The sequence below is a fragment of the Halichoerus grypus genome, chromosome 3, assembly GCF_964656455.1.
Source record: "Halichoerus grypus chromosome 3, mHalGry1.hap1.1, whole genome shotgun sequence".
Taxonomy (NCBI): domain Eukaryota; kingdom Metazoa; phylum Chordata; class Mammalia; order Carnivora; family Phocidae; genus Halichoerus; species Halichoerus grypus.
In genome coordinates, this window is record NC_135714.1 from 58,789,904 (window position 1) to 58,812,216 (window position 22,313).

At 40.4% G+C, this 22,313-nt stretch overlaps 1 protein-coding gene across 1 annotated transcript; it reads left to right on the forward strand.

The window, feature by feature from the left end:
• The first annotated feature begins 680 nt into the window (after positions 1-680).
• On the forward strand, positions 681-21,109 carry EREG (epiregulin). Its single transcript, XM_036078011.2, has 5 exons — positions 681-880; positions 13,977-14,063; positions 16,057-16,180; positions 16,800-16,949; positions 18,018-21,109. The coding sequence occupies exons 1-5, from the start codon at positions 832-834 to the stop codon at positions 18,097-18,099; spliced, it is 492 nt and encodes a 163-aa protein (XP_035933904.1). The 5' UTR covers positions 681-831; the 3' UTR covers positions 18,100-21,109.
• Positions 21,110-22,313: the final 1,204 nt, after the last annotated feature.

The window sequence follows — 22,313 nt, forward strand, 5'->3', positions numbered from 1 at the left end:
ACAGGCCTCGTTTGAAAGGCAACGGGACGTCATGGAAAGATTCTGTACGGGGGAGAGAGAGGACTATGGCAACATTCGGCGAAGCAAAAGCAGCAGGCTGATGGATGGCAAACAGGACAGAGAAAAGCTAATTTAGGGCTTCTCCTCATGACTACACTTTGAAGCCATAAATGCCTTCCCCGAGCTGGAAGCCGAGCTGCTGGGAAGGAAGGTGTAGACGGGAAAGACAAACTTCAAGTCCCTCCCGCGCACGGCTCTCCAAAAGCGCCTACTGGAATGCCAACCCTGGCTGGTGGACGGACGGATTCAAGTTAGGCCTGTCACCCAGAGCAACTAAAGCCACCCACTCCAGGGCAGGTGACCCCACAGAGCAAACCGATCCATCTGGTCCACGCTCGCCACCTCCTTCCGCAGAAGTCGGAGAAGCAGATGGAAAAGTTTGGGGAGTAGTCCCCGGCTAACCAGAAGGGCACTTTTTCATTCCTCAAGCACTCTCAGGTGTTCAGAAAGGGAGGATGACATCCGGACAGTCTCCGGCCGCTCCTCCCCCGCGGCCTATTACGAAACTCTGGGCTCTTTGTACCTCACCCCGCTACTATGTCCCGGGGCCGTGGCCCCTCCCTGGAGCTATAAAGGTCGCAGCGCCCGGCCGTGGAGCTCACTCGCCGGACACACCGGGAGTCAGAGGGACGCGGCCGTCGCGTGACCCCTCCAGGCTGTCCGCCGCCCTCCAGCCGCCGCGCCGCAGCCCCGCGCGTTCCCGCCCCGCCGGTGCGCCCGTCGTCCGGCCCCGGAGCCCGCGCCGCGCCGCCGCCCGCCGCGGGAAGGAGGATGGAGCCGCGCCGCGCCGGCCGCGTCCCCGCACTGCTGCTGTGCCTGGGTAAGAGCTCGCCCGCCCCGCCCCGCCGCCCCCGGCCCGCTCCCGCCCGCCGGCCTCGGTCGCGACAGCCCGGGGCTTGCCCCCAGGCTGAGGGGGACCCCGTTTCAAACGACGACTCTGGTTCGGCGCGTGCGGGTGGCCCTCTAGCCGGGGATGGAGTGCGGTGGGATGGGGAAGGGGGGAAAGCGGGGTTACAAATGTCTTTCATTGAAAAATGAACTATTGTTATGCAGCAGGAATTAATGCAGCTCCGTAATAAGCAAAATAAAAAGTTGGAAAGCCTTTGTTTCTTTCTTTTGAAGCTGCCAGTTCTAGAAATCCGGAGACCGGGGAAGCACTATTAACATTTCAAGTTTTGTTCTTTCTTGTTGGGGGGAGGGGGCGGGAGTAGAGAGCAGAGCCGCGCAAAAGAGACCTTTCGGAAAGAAATGCTTTTCCTCCTGTCTCCACCGCAGTTTTCTCCAGCAAGTCTGGTTAAGTTTCCGGGGGCGCTGGCGCACGCGGGTGGCAGCTTTGCGGGAGCTCCAGGAGCCCCAGAATTAAAACGTTGTCCTTGCCTACCTGGAGCTGGAGGGGCCGGGGCGGGTCCTGGCGCTGCTCCCAGCCCCCCGACCCTCAACACCTTGAGGCTTCCGATTTCCTCCCGAAAGCCCGCACCCAGGGAGGCTGGGCCGGCACTTTTCTCTTGCTGCTTATTGCTCCCCATCGCCTGTAATTGATGAGTGCATTTTAATGCCTGCCTTTCTATTTGAGATGATTTAGTTCTTGTGGACAGGAAAAGAAATCCTTCGTGAGCCTTCTGGTTTGAAAAAAGAGATATCGTTTCTGTCTAATTCCTCATATGTCAAGAGGAATTGGGCGGTCTATAGGAAAATTTTAATAAGGAAATAAAAGTTGCCAACCTCACATTCCTTCTGGGGATCAGTGGGGCAAATTCCCCTAACAAATTAACTCTACCTATGCAGGATGTGACAGTTAAATTATTATTTCGACACACCTTATCTCAGGGCTTGGAGACCTAATGACATGCATACTATGCATAGTTGGAACTTACTTATACGCGTTTAGGAACAGAAGTAGAAACTGGATCTGTGGTTTCTGCCAAAACTGTGCTAAGGGTGACTTGCTAGAAGATTCTCAGTAAATAATGTGGCTTTGCTATCTTTGTTTTGAAGGCTCCGTGAAAAGAATACAATCGGAAAGGTGACAGTCTTCCTAGAGTTAGAAATTAACCTAGAGGTCAGAATGGCTCAGTGCTTTTTTTTTTCTTTCTACCTGTAGGGTTGCATCTGAACAATGCCAGTGTCTGTTCTGGGCCACTCATTGAATATTCTAATTTGAGACAGCAAGAGCCTATGAATAACCTGGTTACTACCCACCTAGAGAGTGTGTTGTGTGTGTTTTTGTTGTCATGAAAGAGTTTAACTCCTTTATTGCATTACTTAATTATAGTTCACCTATTTCATCAGCCGCCAAGCCCATTTCCAAATGAGTTAGGTCAGTTTCTGTTTTCCCAGTTTGTTTAGATATTTCTCTGCCACTAGGAAAGTTCCTGTTTGAAGTTCTCTATCATATCTCTATACTCTAATCAGGTCTGCAAGTCCGATCGTTTTATTCCAAAGCACATGTAAAAAAGACAAGGCCACCTGGCATTTCTGAAATTGCCTCCCCACGCCAAACAAAAGATTACCTAGAAATACTTTTCCCAAATGTCTGTTCTTCAAAAGAAGATATTTATTTCAGATTTCAGCAAATATTTTGTTATGGCTTTTTGGGGGTGTGTGTGTAATTTATGTCTATTTATGACTGGAAAAAATGTAGATGCCTTCCGTTTTATCCTCGGTCTCAAATACATTGCAGATTTAAATTGCTACACATTCATATGATCACTTGGTTACTTTTAAATTTCATAAATATTTGATATTGATGTTCTTGCTTTCTATAATGGGAAAGTATGACCCAAGTTGCCATAGAAAAGCAGGGCTAAACTGAGAAAGTTCACACCTGGATTTGCTGGCCCTTTTAGTTTACTGAATTCTAAGTAAAAAGGATTGAGATTCCCCAAACTAGATAACACATTTATAAGTAATCTACAATTTTAGAACTGAAATACCATTTCTAATCTTGTGATTGGTCCAGAGCAAAGACGAGAAATTTTCATCTTGAGTTCTGCAATTAATGTTTAGAAAGGCTCTCTATCTAAAAGCCAACATTTTCATTGATAGCCAAATGGGCTTTTGATCATGTTCCTGAATACCATCTCCAAGACAGTTTAGTCCTACTTCATTGTACAATGACAGAGAACTGAGCAGAACAAACATTCTTTCCTGAGAATATGAGAAGTACAGGTCTCAATGAGACATGGGCTCAGCTCAGATCTTTTCTGTTGGCCCTGAGAGTTTATGAACTGCCTGAGTGTTGACACCACCTACCTGCCTTCCTCCATCATCTTACCATGTGAACAATTTGGGTAATTGAGGTGTGTGGTTCAGCACTGGGGCTCAAATCCAGGAGGTGGGAAAGAAATGAACAGTTACCAAATGCCTACTGTGAGCTAACCATGTTGTGTGTTAAGTGCTTTATATGTATCATCTCATTTATTCCTTAAAATCACTGTATGAGGGGTGCCTGGGTGGCTTAGTCGTTTCTGCCTTCGGCTCAGGTCATGATCCTGGGGTCCTGGGATCGAGCCCCGCATCAGGCTCCCTGCTCAGGGGGGAGCCTGCTTCTCCCTCTCCTTCTGCCTGCCGCTCCCCCTGCTTGTGCTCTCTCTCTCTTTCTCTCTCTGTCAAATAAATAAATAAAATCTTTTTTTTTTTAAATTTATTTGACAGAGAAAGACACAGTGAGAGAGGGAACACAAGCAGGGGGAGTGGGAGAGGGAGAAGCAGGCTTCCCGCGGAGCAGGGAGCCCGATGCGGGGCTCGATTCCAGGACCCTGGGATCATGACCTGAGCCGAAGGCAGATGCTTAACGACTGAGCCACCCAGGTGCCCCAAAATCTTTAAAAAAATTATCACTATATGATGTAGGTATGATTAGCTCTGTGACAAATGAAGAGACTAACCCTAAGTGAAGTCAAATACTTAGAGATAGTAAACGGCATGGTTGTTCTGGAATAATGTGTGAGGAGCCAAAGGGTCTTAGGATTATCAGAAACATAATAAAAATTACAGGTTCTAATGAAGAAGTTTCAGGGTAGTCTGGGGGCTGCCCCAAGGCTTTGAACCTGTTATGGGGACAAGCATATATACAAGAATGGTATCTTTATGGTATCACTCAAAATCAGGCACAGAAAGGACATGACTGTTTTCTTAAGCTGTGCTAAAACATGTTGGATTTTTACTTAACCTATATTCAGCATTTTTAATCAACACAGTTCCCAGGATATGACTTTTATTCCCAAGTAGTCATTACATCATTTGACTGAGACCTTATTTCTGCATTTGCCTAGTTGTATATTAAGTAAATCAATCAAGGAGAAGGCTATCTATGTCTTTTTCTATTCCTTGTATCTTTTTATAGTATTATGAATTTAATGTAGTATTAATAAGGGCCTAAGTTGGAATCTACAGCACATTTTTTAAAAAGATTTTATTTATTTATTTATTATTATTTTTAAAGATTTTATTTATTCATTTGAGACACAGAGATACAGAGAGAGAGAGAGAGCATGAGCAAGGGGAGAGGCAGAGGGAGGAGAAGCAGGCCCCCCACTGAGCCAGGATCTGGGACGTGGGGCTCGATCCCAGGACCCTGGGACCATGACCTGAGCCGAAGGCAGACGCTTAGCCATCTGAGCCACCCAGGTGCCCCAAGATTTATTTATTTTAGAGAGAGAGAGAGAGAGAGCACAGCAGAGAGGGGCAGAGGAGAGGGAGAGAGGGTCCCAAGCAGACTTCCCACTAAGCCCGGAACCCACATGGGCTGGATCCCACGACCCTGAGATCACCCCCTGAGCTGAAACCACGAGTCAGACGCCCAACCCACTGCACTACCCATGCACCCCTATAGCATATTTCTGTTAACAGTGAGAAAATAAACATGCTTCCTTGGTAAAAAAAAAAAAAAAAAAGTACAATATTCACCTAGTTGCTTTGGAAAAATTGAATTTGAATGCCTTCTGTCCGTTTTTGCCCAAGAATCTTAGATTTCCTGGTTAATGATGGTTAAGAGATGCAAATGGCATGTAAGAAATCCTCTTCAAAGAGACTGTAGGTTAAGGTGTGGTTCCCACAACTGTCAGGCTTCACTCTGAATATAGGCCTATGCAAATGGTCTAAGTAATAGGGCTGTGACTGCTGCTGGGAACATTCCTTTGGTAGACAATGGGAAGACTCCCCAAAGCCCTAATAGGAGAGATCCTTAGGGAGGAGCACCCTGACAGCCATCGCCTTGGTATGGCAATTCTGGAACCTTTGAAAAATGAAGTAATGCCACTGATTCAGTGTCCTCTGGCAATGCAGTTTATGGAAAGCTGGGTGTTTAGTTACAGGCCAAATAGAGATTTGGTGACATTCTAGGTTAAAGCCATGATTTCGTTAACGTGGATACTATTTATAATAGTACTTTTTTAAAAAGATTTATTCATTCCTTTCAGAGAGAGAGAGAGAGAGAGCAGGGGGATAGGGTGGGGTGGGAGGGTGGGGCAGAGGGAGAAGGAGAGAGAATCCCAAGCAGACTTTGCACTCAGAGCTGGTCCCAGGGCTTGTTCCCACGAGACCACCACCCCAGCCGAAACCAAGAGCCAGATGCTTAACCAGCTGAGCCACCCAGGCACCCCTATAATAGTGTTTATGATACACAAGACGATTTGATAATTGTCCGGAAAAAAATGTTATCCCTTAATTTCTTAGGTCAAAAATCCTGAATTTTAAATTTGAGGCATGAAAGTGAGCTAAATACAAATCCTCCTGAAAATATCCTCAGGATAAGGGAGGGGGGAAGCCCCCCTCTCATATTTATATATAAACTCACACATGTTTATATATGTCAAACTTTATAGTTTTGAGTCAAGAGACAGAGTGTAAAGAACACAGAGTCCATACCTCTGTTTCTTTATTTTATACTTTTAAGAAGATTTATTCCTCTTTGAGTCTCAGTTTTCTCATCTGTAAAATGAAGATCATAGCTAGGTTGTCAGGTTTTTGTATATAGATATGATAAATATGATGCTATTATAAAATAATAAAAAAGCACTTTTAAAATTAGAGCTATTATCATCATCATCAAGTACTTTCTTAGCCTCATTGGATCTTTATAATAACGCCCTTTTAGCTAGGAAATGTATTGTCATTCCCATTTTTCAAATGAGGAAACAGACTTACAAGGAAGTGAGTAACCCAGCGTTTAAGGTCCCATGTTTGAATACACTGGGCCCCCTACTGTGCCCGAGCTGACACTTCACTTTTAGTGCAACTCTACTCATCCTTTAAGACTGAAGAGAAGTATGAAGCCTTCTCAGTTACCTGCCTCCTCCTTTCTCGCACCACTCCAGAGTAAACCTGCAGCCTGTCTTGGTCTCCTTTGCAACGCTCGCATCCCTGGTCCTGCCCTCTTCACGTCCCACCGTGTGTGTCAGCCCTGTGTCTCCCGAATCCTGCCGTGTTCCTCTTTGACCATCCATATTGTCATTGACTAAAACATTCTGTGTGATTGTTGGATGGATGATTCGAATGGTACTTTTTTCAGAGTCTTCACCACCATGGGTAGACTTGAAAGCTGTTTTTTGAAAATGTGCTTGAGAAGCAAACTATTTCGAGACTAAGCAATGGTTGTTGAAACTTCAATTCTGTTTAATAATAAAGTTTAACATTTTTTCTTCCTTGTTTTTCTTATTTCTATCACTTGATATAGTTTGTATTTGCTGATGGTATGCCTAATAAAATTTAAGTATATCTGCACTGTGCATGTGTGTGTGTGTGTGTGTGAGAGAGAGAGAGAGAGAGAGAGAGAGACAGCGCACAAGCAGTGATATGACTGGATGATGGATAGTCAGTAAGAGAAAGAGAAGTATTGTTTTAGAAATGAAAGGAACCTTAGAGTAATCTAATCTAAATTCCATTCCCCCCCCCCGACCCCCCCACCCCTGCCCCAGTCTACCCCACTCCTTAGGTCTGTTTTCAGAGATAAGGAAACTCAGCTGCAGGGAGGTGAAAGTATTACCTGAACTAGAAGTGGACTCCATACCTCACGGGTCTAGTGCAGGTTTTTTCAGCCTTAGCTCTATTTATATTACAGACTAGATAATTCTTTGTTGTGGGCTCTCCTGTGCATTGCAGTGTGTTTAGTAGCAACTCCGGTCTCTACCTGCTAGATATCAGTAGCACGGACCCAGTCGTGACAGACAAAAATGTCTCCAGACATTGCCAAATGTCCCTGGTTGACAATATTACTCCAGGTTGAGAACCACTAGCTACGTGTATTTTCCATTGCCATAACACATCGCCACTCATAATTCACAGTTTGAATCAGTGCTCAAATTGCCAAGGCAAACAAAATTAATATTAATGGTAAGCTGGATGCAAATACAAAATAATGCTAGTGTTTAAAAAAAATCAAGTTAGCAATTTTTATTGCTGATTTTAGCGCCAGTTGCCCTGAATAAAGATGAGTCTTTATACTTCTTACAGTCATTGTGTTGCTAACCACTCCACGGCTCCTTTTAAAACTCAGTGCTCTCTTGGATCCCACAACAGTCAACTTCCTTTTTCCTTCAGTTTCCGTGGCCATTTCTATCCATTCCTCATCACTTCTTTCTCCAAGCTCTAGTATTTTCCATTCCATGCTATTTCCGTTGGAACATGTGAATGGCCCCTATGCCTTTAATGGTCGTATTTCCACATATGACTTTCAAATGGACTCCAAAAGTGTGTTCTTATTTCTTATTCAAGAACTGTATCCCCAAATGCCTCCTAAATATAAACAGATCAAATAGGAACTACAAACTCAAATTCCTTTACTCATTATGTCTTCCCTTCCTGTCCACTAGCGCCGATGCCACCACAAAACCACTGTGTTGCCTGTGTCTTTTACTCTCTTCACGGCACCGTCGTCCTTGGTATTTTCAGAAACTTGCCATCACCTATGAATTCTCTCCTTTCCTCTCCACCCACAAGTCTCTATTAACTCTACTGAGGACAGGAACTCTGTCTTTTGCATGAATTTTCCTTTCAGATTTTGTTCAATCTCTTACATATAGAAAAATCTCAATACTTACTGAACAGATACAATTTGAGACATGTGGTTACTAGAAGTAAGTCTAGGCTACGCTACTCCCCTTCTTTCCCATTTATGGAGTATAACTAAGCCCTTTCCACCCTCCTAACATACTACAGAGGCAGATGTGTTTCTCACTGAAGTTGAAGTCTCCCATGTTAACCAAAAAATATATTTTCACAAAATAAAATTTCTTAGTGCTTCCAAAGTGCTAGTTGCATTACACAGATTCTATGAATGAAAAATAATTAACTTTGAGGCTTTTAAAATTACCTTTTATGTACCCATGTTTTTCATGCTCACTTATTTAAGGCTATTTTTTTGCAAATTCATTTTTGGCAGTAGGCTTCTATAAAGAATGAATGATATGATCGTCAATATAGTTTTAAAAATACCATTAAGTATTCAAAGCTTCAGGCCACAATATGGCCATAATTAAAAGAAGGCAAATGGCAAACATTCCAGACTGTTGCTGTTTAGGAGATTTTTCTTTCAAAACAGTAATGTGATCGTAATTTAAATTTCTGAATGGGGTCAGTAGGGATGAGTGTGAGAAGCAAGATGGAAGGGAGTGAATGTAGAAAGGGTTGTAAAAAGACTCTCCCATGGAACATCTTGAAGAAAAAAATATTTTCGATAAAACATTTGAAATAATACTCTAGAGATGAATCTTTGGCTTTTAGGGAATGCGAGTCCTATATTTAGAGCTCTTCATCACAACATTCCAAACACCCAGATTAATATAAATTGTACCCTTTTCACAAGAGTTGATATGCATTCTCTTATGAGAACACTTCCATTATGAATATGATATGCATCTTTAAATCCATTTTTAGGTAAAATAAACTATATCCTCACATTTTAACCCACTGATTTCTTGATTGAATGGCTTTAAGTATGGTCTTGTATGCTGACTAAAATATATGAGCACATTGAAGTACGATTTAGGATTTACTACTAGAACTGAAGAGTATTATTTAATGTCTATGAATTAAAAAGCATGGCCTATTAAATTGTTTCTTGCCATTTGACAAGGAAGACCCTATGGCTACCTTTTAAAACTCAAAATTAAAAGAAATACTTATTTGTAACATACCAACTTCTGGTTTCATCCAGTTTTATTTGAAATAGTTCTAGTTTTTTTTCACATTTATTATTTAATGAAGCTTAGTTATAAGGTTAACACTGAAAAACTGTAGAAAGAGGATGGTGGCTGGAAAAAGGCAAGGTTTATATTCTCTCTCTCTCGCTGTCTCTCTGTAGTTCTCTGGAAAGTAGGCTGTCACTAAGAAACACTGACAGTAGTTCTTTTCAGGATCTGATGTGCCATGGTGAAGCCAGATCTTTTCTAATAGTGGATTTTAATTTTAAATGAGAAGGCATTTGGAAATGTTGAAGGCATATTCACCCACAAGTCCTAACAAGCCAAGCCTACTCTGTTACAGACAAATCCTCAAATTATAGACTGCCATGGAGAAGGTAGGAAACTAACAGTCCATGAGTAGGGGAGACATGTGACCACACCAAAAGCATGAACAAAGCGGATTTTGCTACCTGTTTGGGCTGGGCAAATATTATGATTCATTATGAGTTTATAGTTCTGGTCTAAATATTGTAAAAGTTTAAGATGGGAAAATAAGGTGCATTCTTTTCATTCTGTAACCTATCTCATTTTACCTGGGCTCGTTTTGATTTGCTTCATTGTTATTCACGAGAGCCATTTTATCCCTGAGAATTGCCAATTGACTTTGCGGAATTGGCTCAGTCAGTCAATCACCGAATCCCAGCCTCCTTCTAGATGAGCCCCTCCGTGTAGTTGTGAGGAAGCAAGGTCAGAGGAAACCATGTGAAATAAGGAGGTTTCCTACCTCTGGCATTCCTCTTGACTGTTGGGCAAGCACTTCTTAGTGCCTCCGGGCCCATGGCATTTAGTGATACCCCCATTCGGATGAGGATCCTCAACCTCTCCCACGCACAGTGCCCCAATATTGTGTAAGGTTGTAGGCTTGGCCCTGACTCACAGAGTAGAGGTGATTTGTATCCTGTGAGTCACCTGCAACACTTCCTGCTGGCACATTTGAGATTTCATTGAAACACAATCTCTGAAAGGTGAAGGCAGAGAGATGAAGAGGTGTGCTTCAAATTCCTAAAACTCACTTGGAGATTTGACAGAAATAATGGCCTCTAAAGGAATTTTGAGTTTTAAAGCATTATTGAAACAGAGTCCCAAAAGCCAATTTTGAGTTTACAGATCATCTACCCCATACCATCTTGCACACAATTCCTCTATACTTTATTCATTTTTTTTTAAAGATTTTATTTATTTATTTGTCAGAGAGAGAGAGCGTGGGCAAACAAGCAGGGGGAGCTGCAGGCAGAGGGAGAAACAGGCTTCCCGCAGAGCAGGGAGCCCGATGTGGGACTCGATCCCAGGACCCTGGGATCATGACCTGAGCCGAAGGCAGACGCTTAACTGACTGAGGCACCCAGGCCTTGGGGTACTTTAGTTACCAACGTAGTTTGCCACCAGATAGGTTTTCTGACACATTGACACTATCCCAAGGTCTTAATATCGTAGTGAATTATTTTCTTAGCAGAGACCCATGGTCAAGGATCAAAAACTCAGAGATAGTATTTGCAATTGAATCATAGACCATCATTGTTCAAATAACACTAAATCATGAAAAAAAAAACCTGTAAGATTAAGGAAATATATGTAAAGGACTTTAGCATCCATTCCTTCGCTCTATGATTTTAAAATAGTGAGTAGTGATTCTCAAGGGTGACAGGGTGGTGGATATCAGAATTCTCCATGGGTTGACTTTTTCAATATTTTGATCAGCTTCACCTACTGTTCTGCTTGAGTTTGCAAGGGCGTGGGGCAGAGATGAAGTTGACAGAAGCAAGCTTTAAAATCACTCTTTTAAAGCACTAGAGCTGTGCAGAGGGACAGGAGATTTAGCAACAATTTTGCTATTTTATTGGCTGTGTACGTCCATGACAGAACTGCAGCCTTTCATTTGAGAATGTTTAAAATTATTTACAATTTCATCTGCAGAAGACCCGGATGTTGAATTCATGCAGCGAGTCTCATAGAAACCATCCCTGAGCCATGGACTATGTCCAAGGGAGCGTCACAGGTTAGGAGAGCCCAGTTTTTGTGGAGGCACACCCTGCACTGAACATTCTTTAATTCACAAAGACAAATATTTCACCTGTGGCCTGACCAGGTGGAACCAGTAGAAAAACTAACAACTACTAAAAACCTTAAGAAAAAAAAAAGACTGAGGAGCAACACCCAAAAACAATTAGCTGAATTCTGTAATAGTCTCAGGTTGCTGTTGTAAACAGATCCAAACAGGAAAGGCTAGTCTTTGATTTCCACAAAAGACAGAGAAACGAGCCTCAGATGTATGTTTGCACGGTGGCCCGGGCTGTTGGGAGAATTTCTTGGTGGGAGAATTGGTAACGTTTTCGCCAAAGCCTTTCTCAGTTGAGGAAGCTTGGAGGCATAGGAGTGTCAAGGATGTAAAAACACACATCTAGAGCTCCAGTTTGTGTTGAGTGGACTGTGTATGCTAAAGGGTTTAATTCTTTGATAGAAAAAGTTCATGGCAGAATTAAACTGAGAAGTAGAACAAAATTGGCTTGTATGAGAATCTAGCCCACTCTCCACAAAAAGCTACGTAGACGAAGTTATCTTTTTCTATCTCTGTTTGAATGACAATGAAATCCAAACTTTAGCCATTTTTTGTTGTCATTTAAGAAAGATGATTTATGTCTCCTTTAAGAGCAATGGAAGCAGTATTTATATTGTAGGAGAAGTATGGGGTGGGAAGGAGATAGTTCTAAATTTTCCAAACAGTATTGTCAAATCATTGAAAGATTATGAGTCTTGCTGAACAAAGATAGATTCCTAACTCTTATTTTTAAGGTCGCTAACTATATACTCAGTCTTGGACATTTAATTTAACTGCACTGAGGTTGTTTGGGGCTAATAACTACTTAATAGGATTGTTCTAAGGGTCAAGTTTGAAACATTATGAAATTATAAGCTATGATCCTGATGTGTAATTTCATTTTTAGCACCTCAATAATATGCAATATGCTTAACATATACACGTCTCCTCTGATTCAGAAAAAGTAAAATAAAATCCTTTCTTACATGGATTAAATCATTCTTTAAAATACCCAATTACAAAGAGATTTGTAATCTTGTTATAGACCAGTAGAGGGCACTACCCACATATGGTGCTAAAACTAGAGGCCAGATCAAGAGTATCATGGAATATTTGTGGGAGTCTCTGGTGTGCTGGGCATTTTGGAAAAATATCATTTCATTTAATTCACCCCCAAACTCCGTGAAGTAGAGGAAACTGAGATCCAGAGAAGCTAATTAATTTTTCCAAAATCACATAACTCAAGCTTTCTCCCGGGATTGCCTTTCCATCATACTTTGTTGTCTCCCTATGGGATTAAAGGCCCTGCTTCAATTATATTTGCCCTGGTTTGTCTGGATGATGGTCACTATCTTCTAGTGTTATTACCTGTTTCCAAGTTCTATAATGTGGCCCATTAACAACATTGCTATGCACTCTTGGGAAAGTTACTTAAACTCTCTCTGTCTCAGTTTTCTCTCATGTCTAGCGGGGATAACAGTAGTATCTTCTTCAAAGAGTCACCGAGTGAATGAAATGAGATAATATAGATAAAGAAGATAAGAACCACGCCTGCATATAGTCCACGTTCAAGAAGTGTTAGCTGCTGCCAATTATTGCAACTAATGGTCTCACCGCCATTCGTATTGACTATATAACAGTTACTCATATCAACTAGAAAGAAGGGTGAAGTGCAAACGCCCAACTCCTGAACAGAAGCAGCTAAATCCTCTTCAGGTGCAATTAAAAGGATTCTTCTTATGCTTTCTATGCAGTTCAGAAACTACTTGAGTCATTCTGCAGCCTGTTTTCCAACATTTGTCTTTCAGGCGGCAAACACACAATAAAAAACCTCAGACTTTTACTGGACTGACGGAAACTGGCTTCTGGGGCTCTGTGGTTCATGTAGGATGGACGTTCATTCCCATATTAGATAAGATATGTTCTGATTCTCCTTAGATTACATTTTATTAATTAAAATCTACTTTTGGGGCGCCTGGGTGGCTCAGTCGTTAAGCGTCTGCCTTCGGCTCAGGTCATGATCCCAGGGTCCTGGGATCGAGTCCCACATCGGGCTCCCTGTTCGGCGGGAAGCCTGCTTCTCCCTCTCCCACTCCCCCTGCTTGTGTTCCTGCTCTCGCTATCTCTCTCTCTGTCGAATAAATAAATAAAATCTTTAAAAAATAAAAAAATAAAAAAAAATAAAATCTACTTTTGCGCATAATACAATGCAAAGAGTAATGTAGGCACTTAAATCAACAAGGAACATATCTAAGGTGGAGAATCTTGTTTTGTTGTCACTGGCAATAGAACCTGAGTTTTATTGAAGCCTTCTTTTTTGATAGGTTCTACCTTGGAGCATTGCTCCGAACACACTGTGGAGCAAAATAACGAAAATCCTACAATTTCGATTGCTAAGCTTCTTAGGAAATCAAACTTCACTATCAGGTCTTTGACATTTAGAGCTGGTCAGACCTGTAACCAGGAATGTCATGCCAAGGTTTTCACCCTTGGACAGGGAGCCAGGGGCTCATTTGTTTTCAATTATGTGCCTGTTTTCACGAATTAGTTTCTCTTATGGTTTCGATGGATCGAATTTGAATTCTTGAAATAATTAAAACAACCCTATAGTACTGTGATTATGTGGAAATCTGATCAAGGTTTCTTTCCTTGAAGCACTGTTTATATATTTATTTCCTCCCCACCCCCGCCATAAATAGGTCTCCATCTCCTCCAAGCAGTTCTGGGCACCACTGTGATTCCTTCCTGCATCCCGGGAGAATCCGAAGATAACTGCACAGCATTAGGTAAGCCCAGCTTTGCCAGCGTGGCACCAGAGCATCACGTGTTCATAACAGGAATGTACTCAAAGAGGATGGATATGTGACAGTGTAGAGGAAAGGGGGGCGAGAGCTGCTATGTTAGAATCATTTCTTAAACACCCTTACGAACTAGTGGTCTGGAAAAATTACATAAAAGGATAACTGGTGGGAGAGGGACGAGGCATCTAGTTATATAGAAAGATTGGATCTTAAAGCGATAGGAAACAATGAAAATCAGATTCTGATTTCATTTGGCTTTGCTGTGAAACCATTGTTAGAGGTTGGATCCCAGGCAAAACAGGAAAATTTAAACTTTGTACACAGTAGATAATCAATATATTTTGTTATTTTTTGTAAAAGGAATAAATGATGTCCTTTCTTTCTGGTTACAATGTTCATTCAGAAAATATTTATGGAGTACTTAATACATGTCAAATGCCGTGCGTAGGCATGGAATACAAATAGAAGTGATGCACTGTTTCCCTCAGGGACCCCTGAGGACTCTGGATGTGGTTCAGGAGAGATCTGCTTTAGATTCAGTCTGAGTAGTCAAGGGTTATCCTGAGGAACTAGCGTATTTCCAAAACGATTTCACCTTCTCTCTTGTCCTCCTTTCTGTTATGACTCCACTATTTAGGTTTTCTTTTTGAGTTTTATTTAAATCCCAGTTAGTTAACATACAATGTAATATTAATTTCAGGTGTACAATATAGTGATTCAACACTTCATACATCACCCAGTGCTCATCACAAGTGCACTCCTCAATCCCCATCATCTATTTCACCCATCCTCCTGCCATCTCCCCTCTGGTAACCATCAATTTGTTCTCTATAGTTATGAGTCTGTCTTGGTTTGCCTCTTTCTCTCTCTCTCTGTTTTTTCCCTTTGCTTATTTGTTTTGTTTCTTAAATTCCACATATGAGTGAAATCATATGGTATTTGTCTTTCTTTGGCTTATTTCATTTAGCATAATACTCTCTAGCTCCATCCACATCATTGCAAATGGCAAGATTTCATTCCATTATATACATACATATGTATATGTATGTATATACCACTTCTTTATCCATTCATCAGTTGGTGGATACTTGGTCTGTTTCCATAGTTTGGCTATTGTAGATAATGCTGCTGTAAACATCGGGGTGTATGTAACCCCTCAAATTAGTATTTTTGTTCTCTTGTCCTCCTTCATCATTGGGCTCTCTAGAAGTTCGATCTGACTCTCACCTTTTGTTGTTGTTGTTGTTGTTTTGTTTGTTTGTTGGAGCAGAAGTATTATAATCAAGATACTATTGTTCGATTATTTCATAAGTATCCTTCATATTTTGGTAACTAAATCATCCTAAAGTGAATTTTATATAAGTTGCAACACTATTTCTAATGAGGCTCCTATTTCATTGTTGTATTTGTCTAACCCAGGCATCTGTAAGTCAAGATTTGTCTAGTTTAGTTCTCATGGTTACAGATGTTGGGAAGGCTTTGATTGATTTCTTTGACGGTAGCCTCAAAAATTTGGGAACGCGTGCCTTCCTGGCTTAAAACCCATTGTAGAATTTTGCTCTCTTGAATTAATTAATGGATTCAGTTTGCAATTCCTTTGGAATAATGAACTGCAGAATTATTTTGAGATTTGAAAAAAAATCAGGCAAACTTAGGGTAAGTGAATAACTGTGGAGGATAATGATTTTTGTGTCTTAACCTTGCCTTTTCTATCCTTCAAGATTCTCATTTGTGAATTAAATCCCCAGGTCTTATTTTGTTTGTTTAGTCTGTTGGACATTTTCCTTAGAGGGTCAAATGTTTGTTTATTGGTATAGAGAATATGATAACTAGAGGGACTTCCTAGTTCTAAAAATTCTCCTCGACTGATTGGCACCTGACCTGCTTTGCTACAGTAGCTCAGTGTTTATTATAGGAAAGGGTAATTAATCTTTAAAGAAAGCAGCAGAATATATCCAACTTTCCGTTCCCTTCACAGTTCAGATAGAAGACAATCCACGTGTGGCTCAAGTGTCAATAACCAAGTGCAGCTCTGACATGAACGGCTACTGTTTGCATGGACAGTGCATCTACCTGGTGGACATGAGTCAAAATTACTGCAGGTAATACACCAAAAACAAACAAAACCCAGTGGTTTGTTGTTTTTTTTTTAACTTATATTCTCTATTTTTTTTAATTTTTTGAAGTTGACCTATATTTCCATGGGCTATAGTTTATACATACTATTACCATGCAGTTATACATGCTATCAGGAACTCTACTAGGTGAGTTTTTTAGAGTTAGGGAACAAACAGTAGCTCTCAAGTCATACAGATACTTCAGGGGTGCAGAGTGGGGAGGGCGTCGATGCTTCCTTCTCATACTTGTCATGATGGTGGTTCCACTGGGCCTCTACATCAGCCCGTCTTATGAGTTAATTGCATTGATTTCGACAAAAAGCACCTCAAACCTACAAAACTTAAAAACAGCATTGGAGATTGTCAGCCACCCTGGCAGCTGAGCCAGCCTGTCCCTTTACCACCAGCGTTGAGCTGAGAGCTGAGAACTCTCTTTACCAATGTTGGCCCTGCTCTAACGTCAGTCTTCGAATTCCTCTTTACAACTTTTGGCAAACCTTGTTGATTTCTTGCATTACAGTGTGAGATGAGTTCTTAAGCAACTAATTCATAATAATAATTTCTTTTTTGAAGTAACTGATCTTTTTCTCGTATTTTCCTTTAGGTGTGAAGTGGGGTACACTGGTGTCCGATGCGAGCACTTCTTTTTAACTGTCCAACAGCCCTTGAGCAAAGAATATGTGGCTTTGACTGTGATTCTCATTATCTTGTTTCTTGTCACAGTCGCTGGTTCCATATACTACTTCTGCAGATGGTAAGCCAGTGTTTTTTAACCCTGCTTCTATAAATTATTTTTATACAATACAGACTTATAAACTGGGTAGAACTATGGACCAAGTATTATTTCGAGGGATAAGATGGATTCTGCAATGATGGTATTTACAAAGAAGTTTCAGTGGCGGGACATATGGATTTGACTCTACTATTAACTCTTCTATTTCTTCTTTCTTTCTTTCTTTCTTTCTCTTTCTTTCTTTCTCTTTCTTTCTTTCTTTCTTTCTTTCTTTCTTTCTTTCTTTCTTTCTTTCTTTCTTCTTTCTTTTTTGAGATAGAGAGCAGCAGAGCACGAGAGAGTGAGAAAGAGATCATGAGTGGGGGGCAGGGGCAGAGGGAGAAGGAGAAGCAGACTCCCTGCTGAGCAGGGAGCCCGATGCGGGGCTCTATCCCAGGACCCTGGGATCATGACCTGAGCCGAAGGCAGACTCTTAACTGACTGAGCCACCCAGGTGCCCCAGAAATATTGCTTTTTCAGTAGGAAAGAAAGAAGAAAGAAAGAAAGAAAGAAAGAAAGAAAGAAAGAAAGAAAGAAAGAAAGAAAGAAAGAAAGAAGAAAGAAAGAAAGAAGAAAGAAAAAGAAAGAAAGAAAGAAGGAGGAAGGGAGGGAGAAAGAAAGAGAGAGAGAAAGAAAGAAAAGAAAGAAAAAGAAAGGAAGGAAGGAAGAAGAGAGAGTGGGAAAATTGAGAGAGAGAAGGGAAGGGAAGGAAAGAAAAATGAGAGAGAAAGAGAGAGAATGAAACACCCAGGCTTAAATTTGTTCATATGTTCTCCTGGAATTTTGTAATTTTCATGACATGTTAAAGTCTCGGAGAAGTCCTTTAACTGTGTTTCTCCATTCCCTCCCCAAATTGTTTGACCACAGAACACTACCCCTTTCTCCTTCCTTTTTTTCTCTGGTCCAGCCTAAACCTGTTGACCTTTGTCATTTTGGAAACACTATGCTGATGTACCTTTTGAGTCTGTATGTTGGTTTATTTTGTTAGCATACTTTGTTCTTATTACTATTAACTACAGTGCTAACAGTTTCATTTCTGAATATTTCTAGGTACAGAAATCAAAAAAGTAAAGAACCCAAGAAGGAATACGAAAGGGTGACGTCAGGGGATCCAGCATTGCCACAAGTCTGAATGAGGCCATCAAGCTACCAGCAGGGATGGTTATGCACACCTGGTTATGTTAATATTCCTATTTTATTAATAATATTTATGTTGGATCACGTGATAAGTCGACAATGGTGCACTTTTAATATATTTGGACAAGTTTTTTTATTTTTGTTTTATTTTTGACAGACTGTTTGCTAATGTATAATGTATAAGAAATATATAATATAGAAAAAAAGTCGATATTTTTGTAAGAAATAATTTCCTGGACTAAATGCTTTAGCTCCAAAGCTTAGTTGCCAGCTACGCCATGTTTAGGAGTGAAGGACGTCCAGTTTGTTGCTCAGGAAGTGTCACAAATGACAGATTTCTGTTAAGCCTAAATATATGGTCAAATCAACTCAAATAAGTGTATTTTCCTACTCCAATTAGCGATAACTGGTTTGACTATATTGTAGTTTGATGTATGACTTGGCACGATGGTGTTATGTATTAAAACACTAATGTGATGGGAATTGGGGAGAAGCAAATCTGGATCCTGTGCTAAACGCTACACACTGGGAACAACCTAAACCGGGGAGGGCTGTGTCCCCCTACCCCATCCTCCACTGTGGCTCCATGTTTAGTGGCCTGGAAGGGAGGTGGGCAGTTCCTTACTCTACCCACAATTCCTGCAGATACGAGTCACCCATCTGCAGCTTCTCCTTGCATTAAATGAACTGACAACTTCATTTTATACCATCTTTCATGTAAATAGTAGGCATTTTATAGCTTCGTGATGTTTCTTTTCTTTTCAGTACAACATTTATGTGAGATAACTGTCACTCATGAGACAATTAAAAAAAATCCACACTTGGAGCCCGAATTTGGGCTTCTTTTCAAGGGTATTTCTTTTCATAGGGACTTTGATTAAGAATCCTAAGATTAAGTCGCATTCCAAAATTTGAGGGACTAATCACCATTTTAAAAAATAAGACAATAATTCTATTTATTGTCCAAAGATGGTAATACAGTTATTTCATCTTCTATGCAAGAGAGTTTTAACTTAAAACAATGCAGTTAAGTAGCTCCTTCTGCAATTTAAAATTATATGGTTAAAGTAATCTCCTGATGTAGGATGTAGAAGAAATAGATCACAGTGTATTTTCCCAAATGAACAAATTCATTTGAAAACTTCTGAAATTTAGAGACTTAACCATGCCTTCTTTTGGAGACTGAGATGAAACCAGGGCCTGGTTTTCTGTCTTTTGTTTATTTTTGGGGAAAGAGAAGAAGTTTCTCGTGTGCTTGAGCCCATGGTCTCAGTGAGTTAATAAGGGTACCTGGGGCAACCGAATAAGGAACCGCGGCTGTCAACACCTCCCAGTCTCAGGGGAGACTGCCTCATTGAATACTAGACCTGTGGGTAGAGTCTCTCAGCATCACACACCTTGTTAGGGAGGGTCTATTCTTTTTCCACCTTTTTTCCTGGGAGGTGCTAGAGCAACAAAGAGAAAAGAAACAATGGCTGACTTCTGAAGTGCCAGGTGCCAGGATTTGCCTCCATATAGATCCCTTCTTTCTTCCCTTCATTTGTGCCCTGGTGCTTTCGTATGACTCTTTCCCAAAGTGTTGGATCTGGTCCCTTACTATTAGGGGAAAAACACACACGTGTGTGTGTGTGTGTGTGTATAAAATATACATATATAAAATATACATATTCATATGCAAAAACACATGTACACGTGAGCTCATAGAATTATAGTCATTTGTTGCTCTTTCAAAAATAGATGAAATCTAAAAACAAGATGAAGAGAAATAAAATAAAATTCAGTGAGATCTAAAAGGATATTTCTGGCTCCCATTTAATATAGCTGAAGTCAAATGTGCTGTGTAAGAACACATCTTAAGTCCTACACATTCTTACTGACACCTACTAGATGTACATGAAGTCTGCCTATTTTAAGTGATCTTGATGGTGTCAAAGAAAATTGACTTACTGAGAATTCAACAGCAATTCACTTTTTTAACTTACAAAAAGGGAGTTACATTGGTTTATCTTAAACATCTCAATTCATATTATGTAACTAATTGTAAGTAGTTTGAGGTGTTTTTAATTTTAAGGATGCCTTAAAAAACTAGCCCCTGTAAAGGCTAAATCTATATTTATAAATGTATATTAAATAATAAAGAGATATGACCCAGATTGTGTCCTATGGGTGAAAATAAGTCAGAAATAATTGTTTTAATGAGGGTAATTCTGAGCAGACATAGCAGATGATTGCCATCAGCTCAAATTTCCTACAAACAATGGAAAGATTTGGGCTCATATTTATCTTCCTTATTTTACAGATTTCTCACTGTATATATTTCTAGAAGAGGCTATATATATCCAATGTACTGAGAACAAATGCTGTCAGGCATTAAGTCAATTTTTATGTTGGCAATACACGTACTAGTTTCTAATTTCTGTTGAATTCAGTAATCTTGTTTTGAAAAGCTCATGTCTGATCTGCATCGTCATTTTTGCTCCAATATCCACTCTGTAGACTTCGGAGGGAAAAAATGTGTTTAACTTGCTACTCAATATTTTATTTTTTTTCTACTCTTATTCATATGGGAGTAACAACTTGCAAAGCAGTGTATGTTTTTAATGTTTTAGCAAAAAGTAATTTTACCTAAAACATATCCGTTATTCAAAATGGATGATGCTAACTGTAAGATAGTGTATTTTTCTCTTTGCTGTTTTGCACTCTTTAATTGCACTTTTTGAGTTTGAAGAGCCATTTTGGTATACAGTTTATATTGAAGATGCTATGGAACATAAAGTTGTGTTGCATGCAGTTTAAACTAACTTATTTGACAATGGATTTTATCAGAGTACTGAATTGTATCAATTTGTTTGTGTTCAATATCAACTTTGATAATTGTGTACCTTAAGATATTGAAGGAGAATATAGATACTTTACAAGATGTTGTTAATGTTTATTTATTTTTGTTGGGAACTGGAAAAAAACACAACTGAAAAATAAAAATGCATTAACTATCGTGCATAAAAGAGTTTCACTAATAAATGGAGTTTCTTTCTTTTTTTCTTTTTTTCTTTCCATAATAAGTAAAAGCAGTGACAGAACTACAATGTGTTCAGATATAAAGACTTAGAAAGATAGAAAGATAATAGTCTTAGTTTGGGAAAGCCTCACATAAATTTATTATACTTCTGACCTACCACCATGAAGAATTTCTTTGAAATAAAAGGAGCTGCATTCGTTATAAAATTTTAGTTGTTATTATTTTTTAAAAGAATATTTTCAAGGAGTATTCAAAAAGAGTATTTCTAGAAAGAATTGATATCTACTGAGCAGTAATTTATGAGAGGACACATCAGCCAGAGTGTGTCTCATGATTCCCTCAGCATCAGCTGACCAAGAGGCTTGGCTTCCCTGGGGCTTCCCAGCAAGAAATATTGGTCTCTCTGAACCTCAGTCACAGTGATGGCGTCCTTGGTACATACTTCAACAATGTGCAGAGTGCTCTGTCCACTCCTTGGATCGTTTCATCAGCTTATGCAGAGGGCAAGGAGGCATAACTATGACCATTTGATAGGGAGGGAAAGCCATTTGTCCAGAGTCCCAATGGTAGTAAAACATGGAGCTGGCATGAGAAGTAAGGTCTACTGATTCCCCAGTTCTGGCCATGTCAGGCTGCAGAGACTTCCTGCGAGTTAAGTCTCAGATGCAGTTTAGAATTTTCTGAGGAGAAACACAAGTTCTTGTAAAATGAAATCTTGGGATCTCACAGAACCCTCAGATTGACTCTGTTCAAAGTCTGAGAACCCAGAGGGTTAAGGAAAAGGGCTCTCTGTTTTCACTTGGCTTCTAGGACATGACCCTCACCTGGTTTTTCACCTGCTGCTCAGTCTCATGCAGGATCTTTCTGAGTAACTCCTGTCCCCCATCACTGGCGTGCCCCCAGATCCCCATCTTGGGAATTTTTTTCTGTATATAGCCACTCCCTATTTTATTTCACAAAGTCCTGTGCCTTTAATTATCATCTATATACTGATTCCTCCCAGCCTAAATATTTCCTCTGAGTCCTAGACTCCTTTTTTTTAAATTTTAAAATCCAATTTAGTTGACATATAGTGTATTATTAGTTTCAGGGGTAGAATTCAGTGATTCATCAGTTGCATAGAACACCCAGTGGTCATTACTTCAAGTGCCTCCCTTAATGCCCATCACCCAGTTACCCCATCCCCCACC

Coding starts and splice junctions, on each gene's coding strand:
- EREG (XM_036078011.2), top strand. CDS start 832: ATGGAGCCGCGCCGCGCCGGCCGCGTCCCCGCACTGCTGCTGTGCCTG. Junction 14,064..16,056: donor AGATAACTGCACAGCATTAG/GTAAGCCCAGCT, acceptor TTCCCTTCACAG/TTCAGATAGAAGACAATCCA. Junction 16,950..18,017: donor ATATACTACTTCTGCAGATG/GTAAGCCAGTGT, acceptor GAATATTTCTAG/GTACAGAAATCAAAAAAGTA.